This window comes from Mycteria americana, chromosome 16, assembly GCF_035582795.1.
Source record: "Mycteria americana isolate JAX WOST 10 ecotype Jacksonville Zoo and Gardens chromosome 16, USCA_MyAme_1.0, whole genome shotgun sequence".
In the NCBI taxonomy this organism is placed as follows: Eukaryota; Metazoa; Chordata; class Aves; order Ciconiiformes; family Ciconiidae; genus Mycteria; species Mycteria americana.
Window position 1 is genome coordinate 13629286 of NC_134380.1, and position 14449 is coordinate 13643734.

Sequence of the window (14449 nt, forward strand, 5' to 3'; positions counted from 1 at the left end):
TAGCATTATTAACAATACCCTTTATATGAAAATAAAGTACACTGGTGCCATTCCAAGAGCCAAACAATGGAAACAAATTATTTTCCTAAATATAGCTCATGCCGCCACAGTCATTACATGGGCTTTCAGCCTCCCTTGTTGAGTGTATATATAAGGGCAGCGAAGGCCTGAAGATACATAGGCCAAGATACCTTCGGTATAATTGCGGCATGAAGCTCTCTGTGCCTTAAATGGTGCCAGGTTGACTCTGTAGCACAGATGTCAGCTAAGGCTTAATTCTGGAGAAAAACAAAACACTTCAGGTGTTCTAAGGGTGCATCTAGAAAGTACAGCGAGAACTGCAACCAGCTCTTGTCTGAGACTGCGATGGCCATTTGTTGCCAGAGGTCACAAGCTGGTGATCTCAGCTCAGTTGTAAATAGCAGCAATTGCACCAAAATTTTTTCCACGCTTTCTTGCACATCTGGCAAAGACATTATGTTTCCACAATACACACCATTAGCTTCTCTTGAGACTGTTGTATAGAAGGAAAAAACACAGCGGATATTTTTGCAATTACCTTTTTCAGAAATTTAAAGTTGGCTAGAAATGGAAATGAGTACTTGTGTGTATATACATACACTAAAAATTTTTAATTAAAAACTGCATTCAAAATTTGCTTTGTTGATGATCACTAATAACTTTATTTTAATGACTCTGCAACGCTCCTCATTCTCTTTGCTCTCTACTCGTGTATCAATGAGAAATGAGAGCTGTTCTCTCCACTGAACAGATGTATTTGTTAGTGCATGCTCGTGGCTTTTTAACTGCTTTAAAGTCATCAGCATTTTTAAGTTAAAAAAAAAAAAGATACACTATGATTCATAGAGCAGGTAAGGCAAGGTTAGAAAATGAGACATTCTGAAAGTTTTTAAAGAAATTCAGTTAGTGCAATGATTAATTTGCTTCTGCAGCCTATCATAAGCCCCAGAGTTTAGGATTATAGTGCTCTGCACGGTACTTGCTGAAGACTGAACATTTGCAATTCCTAGATAAAAAACAAATCTCTCTTTGAAAGCTTTCTTACACAAGGCATTTCCTTCTAATATTACTTCAGATTTGTCTCACCTTGATAATCAGACTTGATCTCCAAAACCAAGGGAACTTTCTGTTTCTTAACAAAAAACTAGGAATTTAGTCCAACACTGCATCAAAGCAGCAAGCTCATGTGTTGGAATTGCTGGCAAGACATCCTTGGGAATCATTCCGGGTCATCTGAATTCATGATCCCAATTAAAATAGCCCCAGAGCAGTCACCTCAACATGCAGTAAAGTCCATGCATTTTACAAAAACTTATTTCTCCATTGTATGATGCAGGGTAATTTTAAACTTTTGGAGATCACAGTACTCTAAAGATGTTACTGCTCAGAGATTTCCTTAGATATTTATAAATCTACAACAATTAAGAGAAAGCTAAGTAGCTAATTAGCAGCTTTTTTTCTCCATGCTGTCTCATCTCAGAATAAAGCAGGAGAGATGACCTATGGCAGCAGTTACTGCTGGACACTTAATTAACTCATACAGACACAGTGAAATCAGGTGCCAGATTTCCTTTTGTTCACCCTAGTTTTAAGTCCAGGAAACACACAACTTTGAGATTACTGTATATGCTATAACTCAGTATTTATAAGACTCAGAGTTAGCTGGAGCTTGGAATTTCTCAAGACTTACCGATCCAACACTCCAGACGGGCACAGGGAGTTGTTTTCACCACATCAGGAGGGTCCACACCGACATTTAGGCACAAAACTAAGGCAACACTAACAGTCTTCATCTGCAAAGACAGACAATAAAATCCTTACTTAGCGTAGAAACAAAATCAGTTTTCACTTGTGTTGAAATTTTCCCACTACTATAACTTTGAAGGGTTTCAACAAAGCTTTGTTATCTGCTCTTTAACACGGACTATTTTAAGCAAGGCATGACTGGTTTTTTGGTTTTGGTTTTGTTTTTTGTTTGGTTTTTTTTTTTTTAAATAGAACAGTACTTAGATTTTATGTTACTATCATTATTATTATTTCCAGAGCCCATTCTTCTTCTATAGAGCATGGAAATGGATATCACTGGACTTCTGCTACTTATCTTAAATTAGTCATTGTCCAACTGAAATACATTACTAAAACATAAGAACATGCTATTCAGCATCCCTGATCATTATTAGAATATCATATGTCCTCTCTAATATTAAAACCAAAAGTATTACAAGGGAAGAACTCCCAAGTGACCAACCAAACCATAACAAAATATTTAGTCTATTCTTTTTGTTTTGTTTTCTTCATGTGTTAGTTATCCTGGATATTCTTATTTAAGGACAAATCATCACCTGGCTCCCCTTCCTGGTCTTGCCTATAGCTGCTGCTCCAGTATCAGCCCCGTAGAACTGACATCTAGACATGCTTCTGTAGCCACAAGGGGCACCACAAACATACAAAATCCAAACTTATTGATACCTTACCTGTTACCAAAAAGCTGCATTAAACCAATGACTAAGCACTATGGCCAGTTAAAAATACTGCTTGAAAATTATTGGTTCACATCTTTATGCTCTTTTCTAAACTCCCTCATCCCAATACCTAAACCAAACAATTGAAGTAAGGTGGCTTACGGTACTTCCATCAGGTGCTCAGCACTCCCTTGCTTGTCTGAAGCAAGGCCACCCGCATTGCCACTTCCCCAGGGTGCTCATTACAATTCAGAACAGCAGGCAAAAAGAAAAAAAAAAAATCCAAACCCCACACTTACAGAAAAAGCTAGAGCCACACAAATGTATAATTTATAAAGAAACTGGAAACTGGAGCAGAGAGACACTGTTCACACCAAGGAGGGGGGGACAGGTTCTACGTCAGGACAGAATTTCTTCAGCATCTGCTCACTCCCATGTCTATGATGGGCAACCCGGAGTAAAAAATTAGCAAGAACTCTGGTTAATGGCTCCATCCCAAACTATGTTCTTGCTAACAAAACCCTGCAATGATGTAGGAGTTACTCATCCCCATGAGTTAACAAGGAGGAAGCAGCACTTTCCAGAATACAGATGAAAACAAGAGTCTTAATGGGGATTCCCTCAGTAGCATTTCACAAGGGAGTGCACATAGATCGGGTGAAAAGGTCCACAGCTGAAGTTTAGCACTAAGTACACATGCACTAAAAGCACTTCACCAAAATAGATAATAATACACAGTAAAAGTATAGTTAGTGGCAAAATGAGGATCAGCTGCAAGACGCAGCTTGGTCCTCCAAAGCCGAGAGCAGTCAGGCAGCCCTGAGGCAACACCACCACGACTCGGCTGCCTGCAACCAAACCCGGGGGCTCCCGATGGAGAGCAGATGTCTGTGCTGACAGCCAACCCGATTCATTCCTCTCCCCCTGGAAGCCTTTTCCATCCTCCTCCCCCTCTACCTGCTTCTCTTACCTTTCGCTTTCATCTCTCTTTTCCCCTTGCTTTCCTTCACTTATTTTATCAACACCAAACCGCTATCCTCAAAAATAAATTGTGCCAGCAATTGTTGACACTTCTCATGTTGCTCACACACATCTTACCCTTCCCTCTCATTTTTTGCTTTGTTTAGAAAATAATTTCTTCCAGACAGGGCAACTGCTGCCCCGGTTTTCCAGAGCCCAGCACCAAGGTCTCACTGGTGGTGGTTCACTACAATAACAACTCCAATAAAAACCATCCTACAACAGCTGCCACAAAAACCCAACGTATTTACAAAGGTAACAGGCACACATGACATTGTTCACCAGAACTGCACCCAGTTAAAAAAGTTACTTCAACGTCCAAGTATTGACTGATTTACCTCCCAATCCAAACCACACATGGAGAATCCGTGACCCCCACAAAAGGACACAAGACTTCTTCCCCAGCTGGAGAGCTGCACACTGCTACACTAGGAGTTATTTTCAGGAAATAGATACAGTGAGGAAACAGCCTCAAGTTGTGCCGGGGAGGTTTAGATTAGATATTAGGACAAATTTCCTCACCAAAAGGGTTGCCAAGCACTGGAACAGAGGCTGCCCAGGGAAGTGGTGGAGTCACCATCCCTGGGGTATTTAAAAGCCGGGTAGATGTGGTGCTGAGGGACATGGTGTAGCAGTGGACTTGGCAGTGCTGGGTTACCGGTCAGACTTGATGATCTTAAAGGTCTTTTCCAACCTAAACAATTCTATGATTTTCAAGGTAACAAAATAATACCCAGCACTAGTAAAAGGAAGAATAGTTTCAAAATTTTAAATTTTTCAATTCATCCAGTAGAAAAATTGGTATGTTATAAAAATGGCCTGATTTTTAAGTGATCAGAAACGACCTGGAAGCTCCGTGCACCTCCAGTTACCAGGACATCCGTTACTGGGCTCTGTGAACAGATTAGCTCATACGTGATGCAGGCTGCCGTACATAAGCGGCAATGGATGAAAATAGTTTCCTTTAGTCTTAAAACCTAAGGGACAGATTTTTAAATGCTTTCTACCCAGTAACACAGATGTCTGGCACCCAGTACTTCAGTGCCTTACTTTTCCACAGCAAGTGCACCTGGCTTTCTTCCTGCTCACCTATTTCATGTACAGTATTGACTACTGCACCAATGAAAACATCATGTCGATTCGATATTGCAATAAATACTTAGTACAACATGCAATTTGAAACCTTTCTACTCCTTTTGAGAAGACAACAAAAGATAAAGAAAGAATTTCATTTAGAAAGCAACACCTTTCAAGACTATTATTTAGTGTCACCTTTTCCTGCCTCCCCTTTCCCAAAACCCATCGAATGTGCTCAAGACAGCAAGAGGCACACAGTTCCTGTTGCGACTTTTAGCTTGACCCATCTGTGTACTAGGCAAAGATAAGAAAGGAATCACATTTAACAAAAGATCTTAAATAGGTAGCCCTTTACTATTTCAAGCAGCATAGAAGTGTTGTGTACCAACTATGCACATTTGTTGAGAATATTAGTGCTCAGCAGCACGATCTGGGAGAAGGAAGAAAAAATAAAAACCACAAAACCCCTCCACACCACCACAAAACATCTGAGCATTACAGAACTACTTGCACTGACTGAGCTTCAACCTGCGCACAAGGCCACCTTTTCAGCATGCTGCATCCACAGCCAGTCCACGCAGCCCCAGAAAGAACACGGTGCTGCAGGGTGTTCAAGAGCACAAACATCCCAGAAGTAATCACACGCTAGCAAAGAGGCACTAAAAACCCAGAAGGAAACAAAGAAAATTACAGGACAAAATAACTTATTAGAAGGGAAACCATACAAATCATTCTTTCAAGAGAAAGTATTCTGCCAAACAATCCTTTCTGTCTCATTTATTTATTGTTTCCCATTTGTGGTCTAATACTGACTTATTTTTCAATATTTTACTAGTAATGTCTGATCTGTGACTTATGCTGAACAGGCTGATATTTATTTTCTATTCCCAAGTTCTGTGTTTTAAATAAGCATTTCTCCTTGAAAACAGACAGCAAACTGGTAATGAAAAGTAACGGTCTAACTGATCCCAAAGACAAATGCGGTTATTTCCCCCCTGCCTACCTCCCCGCAAAGGACGTAAAGTATTATACTTCATGACTATTTGTTCTGCTAATAAAGAGCACATCTTCAGTAAGAATTACAGCGCTCTCATACTCCCCTGACTCCTACTCAACATCCATCTATGACATTGAATCATTACAGATCAAAAGAAAACCCAAGCCCAAGAAACCGAGTAATGCTTTTCACATTTCTAAACTGGTTTGGAACGTACTACCAGAAACTTCGTAGCATATTTAAAGCTTCTTAATACAAGAAGTACTAGGACATTCTCATCTGTCACTAAGACAGTGGAATTTTCTTTTTGATATTTCAAGAATATATCCACCAGAATACATTTCAATGGACTTTTGTTAGAATTAAAAAATGAAGCATAAGAATATTTGGCAAGCTTCTAGGAAAACCAATATCCAAAATGCTTTCTCAGCAAAGGCTCAAGTTCAAAACCATAGAAGCTCTTACTGTGGACTCCTCTATATAGTTTAATTTGTATGTAAAAAAAAAAAAAAAAAAGAAAGAAAGAAAAGAAAATTGGATACAATTCACAACTTTGCATTGCATCCAATTTAAAATGATTTAATAACTCCGGGTCACAACCTGCAATACTTAAATGGAAAATCCACTCAGTCAAAAAGCTCCTCCTGAGAAGTAACAGTATTGAATTCAAACCCTAAATCCATCAGAAATGGGAGTAAGTGAACAGAGGTAGTTCCGTGTCTATTCAGAAGAAAAGATGCTTATTAAAGCATTTGACATGTAAATTTACATATTATACTAAAGAACAGAGAACTTGTAAAATATTTTTAATTCACCTCTTATTTCATTTTGAGACAAAAAAGATTTGCAGATGAGAGAGTAACGTTACCTGTAGGTACCTTAAGCCAAAATTAGTGCTATTTCTGCAGTTATTTTCAGCTACAAAAAACATTACATTACCTTCATGTGAATGGTTTTGATTGAAAACCTGAAGTTCCATCATCACAGGGAGCCCAACCTATCCTATTGTAGCATACCTGAGAGTAATTCCAGTCCAGATGGTAACTGAGACACCCCACTTCATCAGTCACTAAGATTTGTTATAGGCTAAGCAAGAACAGGGTTAGCAGCTAAGACGAGTTTTATCTTCTAACTCAAGTAATACCAAGAAAAAGTCAGTCAATCAATTTACGAGAAATTCTGCATTTTGTGGTAAGACCTTCACCTAACATTTCAGAATGGACATTTTAAAACCCATAAATATTTTATTTCTACACTGCAATTTTCAAGCTGAAAAAATTCTGTTTAAACATTACACAGATGAACACTCAACCGTTATAACCTGACTGGTTTTATGCCAATAAGTTAAAATTGCTTCTGTGAGTTAATACAAACACAAGATTAAGTCAGCATTAAACATAAAATATATGCTGCTATGTTATTTTACAGAGCTGAGGGTGAACTTATCAGCATTAAATACAAATACTGGGACAGATTTCCAGATTGAGAAATCCTCATATCCGTCTCATTCGGGAATCCTCCCTGGCCAGCAGGCTCAATTCTGCCGGCTTGTTCAGTAAATTCATTCCCTTCCTAAAGACTTTATTTTGGACATTTTTCTTTATATACATTTACACAGGTTTAGTGCAAAACCAGCTAGGTGTTCCACAGGCAACTCTCAAACATTAACTGTTTGAAAGACATGCATTAAGTACTTCAACAAGGAGTTCTCAACACTGAGCAGTAACAGCAATATTCAGCAACACGAAACATTGTTCTCCCTTTGGAGTTTCAGTTACGGACCATTCTGCAACACCCAGAAAACCATGTTTTCTCTTTCCCAAGTGTTTATATGTTGCACCCTCACCCAGCAGGCTTTCCCACGGCAAGGCGGCCTCTTGCAGCAAGCTGCCTGCTTAACTGAGTGGGGTTCTTCTGGGGCTGACGGGACTCACGGCCCATCAGCCACGGGAGGGGATGGGCATCCTGAACGTCTGGCAGCTTCTCAGACTCCCAGACAAGAGGTGACAAGTGGCACCACTTTGTCCGGGTGCTCTCTAACAGCACAGGCATCATTTCCAGGGCTTAGGCAGAAAACACACCCCTGAGGAATGTCAGTTTGCAAATCAGCTGGTGAAAAGGCTGAAAATTTTGAACAGGCAGACAAAACCTTGACCCTCCCGGTCCACTTGATCACACAACTGCACACAAAATCGAAGAAAGGTTTCTGAAGGGGGTGACTCAGACAGAACGTATCCCACATGTACATGACTTTATTGCTACCCGGTGAACAGGCAGAAGGAATATAGATCCTTGCTGCAGAAGTGGAGTCTGACGCATTGCCCCTTGAGCAGTCACGTACACCGTCAAGCTCTAATTTGGTACCCTTCTACACTCATTTCGCAGCAGACTGTATGAAATGATTGAGAATCAAGTGGTGCTCTTCTTTTTTAATCTATCTTCCCTTTAGCGGGTCAAATACCAAAAGAAGAGAGATGTGCCAGTCCTCTTCAGCTCACCTGAAACATTTGCAAGGTAAAACATCTAAAAAGGAAGAGCTTTCAGTTTCAAGGAAGTTTTTTTATACAAAGTTTAAGAGAAATAAATTCTTATGGGAAAAAAAAATCTCAGTGTGCTTCTCCACAGCGATAAAAATAGTAAAATGCAAAGAAATACTTCAAGTTAACATTAATAATTCAACACCTCTGCAGGTAGTCTTCAGCCATCTGTAGCCCAAAAGGTCGGTTCTTGCTGTGACTGTTGTGACAGCATACACTGGATTCCTAGATCAACCCCTCCTTAGTGTTTGTTTTCCTTTTCTAACCTCTGTATTCTGCAATAATACTATGAATTTTCTTCAGAGGTTTATTATGTCCGACATGTTCGTTTACCCAGTGAATGCAGCTTACTACACAAAGTTCAAGAGGAGTCATTAATGCTAACACAGCTCCTCATAAAACAGACTTTTAACTGCTGGCTTCACTATTTGCTTTACAAGCACTGCTTACACTTGTAGATGAATTACTACTGTCAATCAATACCCAAGATATACATATACACTTCCTATTTACTTGCTCCGAGAACAGCGTGCATCTTCTCTGTCTGATAGGGAATAATACCAATCGACGTGCTATGGCCCGGCAACCTCAGCTTCCGAAGGTGCCCTTGGAGATCAGAGGTAATCGTGCATGACAGAACTGCTCTGGAGCTTAAAAACTACAAAGTCAAGTAGGCCGATTCACTCTGCCATAGCAAAGCATCAAAATATTGCCTTTCAACCACTGCTTAGATGCATATAACCAAAATGGTGTTTTCTTGTCCCTGCCAATCATCTCTTATAAATAATGAAAAGTAATAGGAAGCAAATGTTTTACTTCTATGATCTTTGCTTTCTTTATACAATATGCAAAAAGAACCAACAAGAGGCATTTTCTAGATGTTATTCCTCATTTGATCTGCGACAACGGCTTTCCTTCTCACCTCAACACAACTCTCTCTGCTTTGCATTCTGTACAGGCTTCTTTTCATCATTCCACCACATTGCCACTCCTGTCTAGCACTATCTTTAAAAATGTGTCCATCTTCCTATGCATTGACTTACTTCCTCATCTTCAGATCTTCCTTACAAACTAGTATTTCAAATTATTCCTGGAAGACATTTTTAGATCTTCATCAAGTCAATACTACATTGCATACAACATACATTTGATCAGGAATCACACTGTCCCCTTTAAGTGGAGCCCCTGAGCCACAGCCAACTTCACTAAATTAAAATAACTTTTTAAAATAGCAAGTTTCCTGAGCTTGCAGGAGCAAGTAGGAGAAAATGACAAGGACAAGATCAAGTCCATCATTTCAGCTGAAGTGTCAGGAACATAAAGATGAAGACGTTTGGTTGTATTTGAGCGCCGTACGGTACAGAACACTGTCTCCCTGCCTAATAAGGCTCAACCACCTGATCACTTCAAGGGCTTTAAACTTCTTACTGCTGATGTGCCGTGGAATAATGGGCATGAGAGGAGGAATCACTGAGGGAAGACAATCAAGCTTCTCAGAGCAAACCGTGCTGTAGACTGTGCCCCTTCTTGAGGCTTTGTCGGACTACAGGGAAGGCAAGCAGAGGGACAGCCACGAATGCAGAGCTCCATCCAGACGGCAGGCTGCACAGCGAGGGATGGAATGACTCACATCATCGCTTTCACCACAGACTATTTCACACACCTCTGAGGCACTGTTCTGCAGAGTACAGCACTAATTACACTACCGCTCTCATCCCCTACCCACCAAAAGCTACTCCGGCTGTACATCACCCTGCCCCAACACAGCAAGAATAACTAAATAAATACAAAGACAGAAGTAAAAATACTGGTGATGGTAGAAACACTGGTAGAGCCACCGAGACAAAAAGGTAAAAAAGAACTCTTCAGGCCCTGAGCCCATCCACCACCTATTGTATCCCACACCACAGCGTTGTATTAAAGAACGCTGTTAACAGGACTCTGGTTTTGTTAAGTATTTCATTAGATAATTTTTCAAAGTACATTCTTTATAGAGGAATAGAAGAGCAAGACAAACATCTTGGGTTTATCAAATCTACTTGGAAATGCCAGTTAAAGCTATGAGACAGAACAATCGATAGCCTCCCTCAGTTATCCACAGCCATGCTATGCTAACAGTCACCTTCGGAAACGTTCAAGGGTAGAAGATCAGCACAGCAGCAAGCCAATTAAAACAACATCTCAGAGAGAAAAACACAACCAAAACTCCAAAACTTCCCAGAAAACCTACGTAACCCATGGAGACAAACAAAAATGAAACTCCAAGGAAGCCTGGAGTCCTTGAATTTCTCTATCTACACAAAGGCAGAGAGAACAGAAGAACCAGAGAAGCATTAACAAAGCATTTCTAAAGCATTCACATAACCTTCAGTCTCTCAACTATCGAAACATAGACAGTGCCAAAATAAAGAAGTGGTAGTTGTCAGCAGAACAGATGTTTCACAGCTTTCTCCACAAGAGCTTCGTGCAAAGCAGCCCACTACCATCTGGTGACGCACCACTGCACTAGGGTTCTACCAATGTTTATTAACATTTGCCACACTTGAGAAATTAGAGGAAAAGCCTCATACAATGATAAATATTTTTTAATTAAAGTATGCAATTTGCAAGAATAGTCCAGCACTTCTGTATCTCTTTCAAGGTGTATATTTTTTTCATTGTCTGCTATTCACAGGCCCTTCAAATTTCTACAAACATACTGGGGGGCAGGAGGGTAATTAGCCACCACAACATATACGTTGATTTTAAGTAGCAATAAGTGCCTAACTCCTCTCCAAATGCTATACGCTCAGTCACGCAGCAACACTAGTCTCCAATACAAAAAATGAAGCACATATATATAATATGTATTCTCTCCTTGCATTTTTTTGAATGGAGAAACACAGATACAGTTCTTTTCTGTCATTCCAATTGCTAACGGTGAAGTCTCTCCCCAGTCTAAAATTATCTTTGCACGTGATAATGTTGTCAGCTCCTTTCCCACACATTACACTGCACTTCTACCACTTATTACTCATATTGCGAACGTAATTACAACGAAGCACTCTCAGGAAGCTATTTAAGGGAATAAGATTCCTGGACATTTCTGTATATTAAGCCATTAAAATTTTAGATTTACAAAAACTATTTTCCTTCCCACCTAACTAGTAGAAGTAGAAATTCACAAATGTGCAAATTCGCATTTATTCCCTATGTTCAACCATCATAAAAAAATTACTTATCATCTTGCAAAAAGTCCTCACAACAATACTATGAAAAATCAAATCCTGGATTATGTTCAGTATAAGAAATTGCATAAACTAATGGAGTTATCCCAACGCTCCACCTAAGATAATTAAGTATACAACAGAAGTTAAAGCCTAATGCCCTCCATAGCAAAATACTAAATTACCACATCATTGTCCTACCATTAGCGTGGTCTGATTAAAGTTGACACAATAGCTGTGGTATTGGAAGAGATTAAGTAGAGCATTCATGGGAAGTACGGATTGCACTGCCAGTAGCTACCAAATAATATTCATTTTACATCCCCTAGATCTCAGCTGAAGTGAGAAAATTCACAGGATGAGAAAGAGATTGACCAAGTTGAAGGCTTCAGCGTTTCCCACTGGTGTATGAAGGTAAGATCCTCTTCTTTCAAAATATGTGACTAGCTGTACTCTTCAGAGCTGTTAATCAAAGTCCTCTCTCTGCTTAGACATAAAACCACTTGTAGATAGTGGTAGATAGAGCGCGAGCTTCCCAACTCTATCCGATCAATACACAACCATCTTAATTCAAAGTGATCTTTGTTCTAGGTAAGAGAAGATACAAATCTATAACTTGGATGACAGTGCTCATTACTTACAGCAGGGGGTTCAGTTCAGGGAGAAGCTGGGTTTTGTTTTGTTTTTAAAGACGTTTGTAAACCAGCAGGTTCCCTCCGCTACCACTCAATTCACACACCTCGCTGGACAGCAATTGCCGCTTCCAGTAACTATTGAACTAAAATGGATTTCAACCACTGACCTAGAAGAGAGGGAGATTCACACCATTACCAGTTCTCAGGGCCACACTATAGTATCAAAGCAAAGTGCTCCAAGATAGTCTTCCTCAGCGTTTATCTTCATACCAGGGGAAGAAGGGAAGCTACATATCATTTGGGTTAGACCCCAGACTACTTACTGGGTTATGAGTTTCCTAAACATGAGCACAGTTGATAGTCTGTGATCATGCAGAAGCAAACAGAAAAGAAACATTTAAGATGGAATAAGTCAAATTAAAGTGAAGGCTGCTGCCAAAACACGAACTCCCACCCTCTCCCCCCACAAGATCCCTGCTGCCTTGTTTCAGCTCACAAGAAACACACTAAACTCAACTTCGAAGCGATGGGGCAGATGAGCCTCCAGCGCTCTAAGAGCAAGCAGTAGCCAAGCCACGTCCGTCACACGTTCCAGGAGGCCTGGAAAGCCTCCTTAGATTGAAACAGCTATTTCAAGCTGAAATGATGCGCACAAACTTCCAATGCTACTATCCTTCATTAATTTCCTTTGACACACACAACGTTCACCATGCAGGCAGGTAAACTCTGCTTGTCTGAATTAAGCGCATTTGTATGCGGTCCTGCTTTAATCTGCATTTCCATAGAAACCTAATTGTGTATTCCTCTTCTCATAAAAACAGGATTTAATTCTCACTCAGCAAGTTATGAGGCAGCAGGAAAAAAATGTTAAAGTAAAACTATTACAACCAGCTTTGTTGCTCTCTGCTTATTTTAGAAATCAATATAAGTACAGCAAATCTTAATTTAAATATTCTGAATTTAGTAGCAACTTGTCAGTAAAACCTGGTGTATTTGAAATCTTTTTATTTAAATCAAGTTTCATTATTTGGTTGCTACTGAGGCTGTGAGATTTAATTCAATACACAAAGCATAATTCCAACCCTCTTGTGTTAAAAATATTCTTTAAATAAATAATAGATCAAAGCAGTGTCACTTTGATGGCATATGTAGTCCATGAAAGCAGGAGATGAAGGATTAAATGTTTTCAGAGCAGTCCTTCTGGATGAAAGGGGCGGGGGGAGGCAAGACAATGTTCAGTTATTTTAGCTAGATTTACCACTCGTTACTTTTCTTATTTGATTCTTCCCTCTTATGAGAGTCCTGCCTTCTAAAGAACCTTCAAGTTCATATAAACTCTGGGTTTTTTAGAGCAGTGAAGCAAGATGAAAAAAAGAGTAATTCCATTCCCAAACCTTAGTGAATCATTTCCTATAACTAGAGTAAAGCTAGGATCACTCCCTAGGACTACTCAAGATGATGAATAAGGGCAAAATCTGCCACTGCCTGTGTTTTTTCATGATTCATAGGGGAAAAATGCCACAGATTTACCTGCAACTCAGGCAAATAGAGCCTTGGTTTTGGTTAACCTTTGAGAATTTCGTGATTTAGAGATAGGCTGGTGTGTTTAAATACAGATAATGGTTCCCATCCTAAGCTTTGACAATTTATCAAATTCAAAATACTGGAATGCTTTCCACACTCTCAGCTCACACCAAGAGGTATATCCCCTCCAGCCCTCAAGAAAATCTCTTTCAATAGCATCTCAACAATAAGAGCACAGCTAAGTCAATCAGACCCGGCTTGTGGAAAAAGGAGGCTAGAGACAAGAAAAGGAAGGTAAAGGAAACTGGGGAATGCAACGGACCCACAGTCAGATTGAGACCGGAGGGAAGTGACTACGTGCTGACTTTAATTTGATTGGCAGCTATAGACAGACATCAGAGGCCTTGAATGCTGACCAAAACAAGCATGGCTGCAACACAAAATTCTGATCACTGGGGAATAATGCTCTAAAACAAGAAAAAAGAAAGAGAGGAAACTTTCTGAAGACAGCTAAAAAAACAAGATGAGAGGAATAACTACTTTATAATGCCAGAGAGCATATAACAAAACAGTAAAGTGAAATCAGAAAAAGGAAAAAAAAGGAAAAAAAAAAGAAAAAAAAAAATCAACAAAAGGTCAGTATACTTCCTGCCAGTAAAGGCTGACAGATTACTGCATGTCTTCCCTCAGACTATTATTCCAAAATGCTTCATAATAAAAACCCCACAAATCTCAAGTCCCTGCATTTCTATTACGGCACTTGGTTTGCTGGACCAACCCGTTACACTCAAACTGCCACTTTCAGTTGGTCTACGTGACAACAGCAGCAGCATGAGCTAGCAAGCTAGTCTTCTACGTTCTGTTCATGTGACACAAGGTCAAACCAGATTATACGATTTTATGAACTATTTCGCAGGATTAACCTAACCTGAGTCAGCTGGGGGAAAATATTTAACAAATGTCATTTTCT

At 39.7% G+C, this 14449-nt stretch overlaps 1 protein-coding gene across 5 annotated transcripts in view; it reads right to left on the reverse strand.

Annotated features, from left to right (window-relative positions):
* Positions 1-14449, reverse strand: part of RPTOR (regulatory associated protein of MTOR complex 1) — a 164022-nt gene that overhangs the window by 146767 nt on the left and 2806 nt on the right. For all 5 annotated transcript variants that reach the window (XM_075518484.1, XM_075518480.1, XM_075518479.1 and 2 more), the window contains exon 2: positions 1712-1814. In XM_075518484.1, the coding sequence (XP_075374599.1) occupies positions 1712-1814 (103 nt within the window). The remainder of the gene's footprint in view (positions 1-1711; positions 1815-14449) is intronic.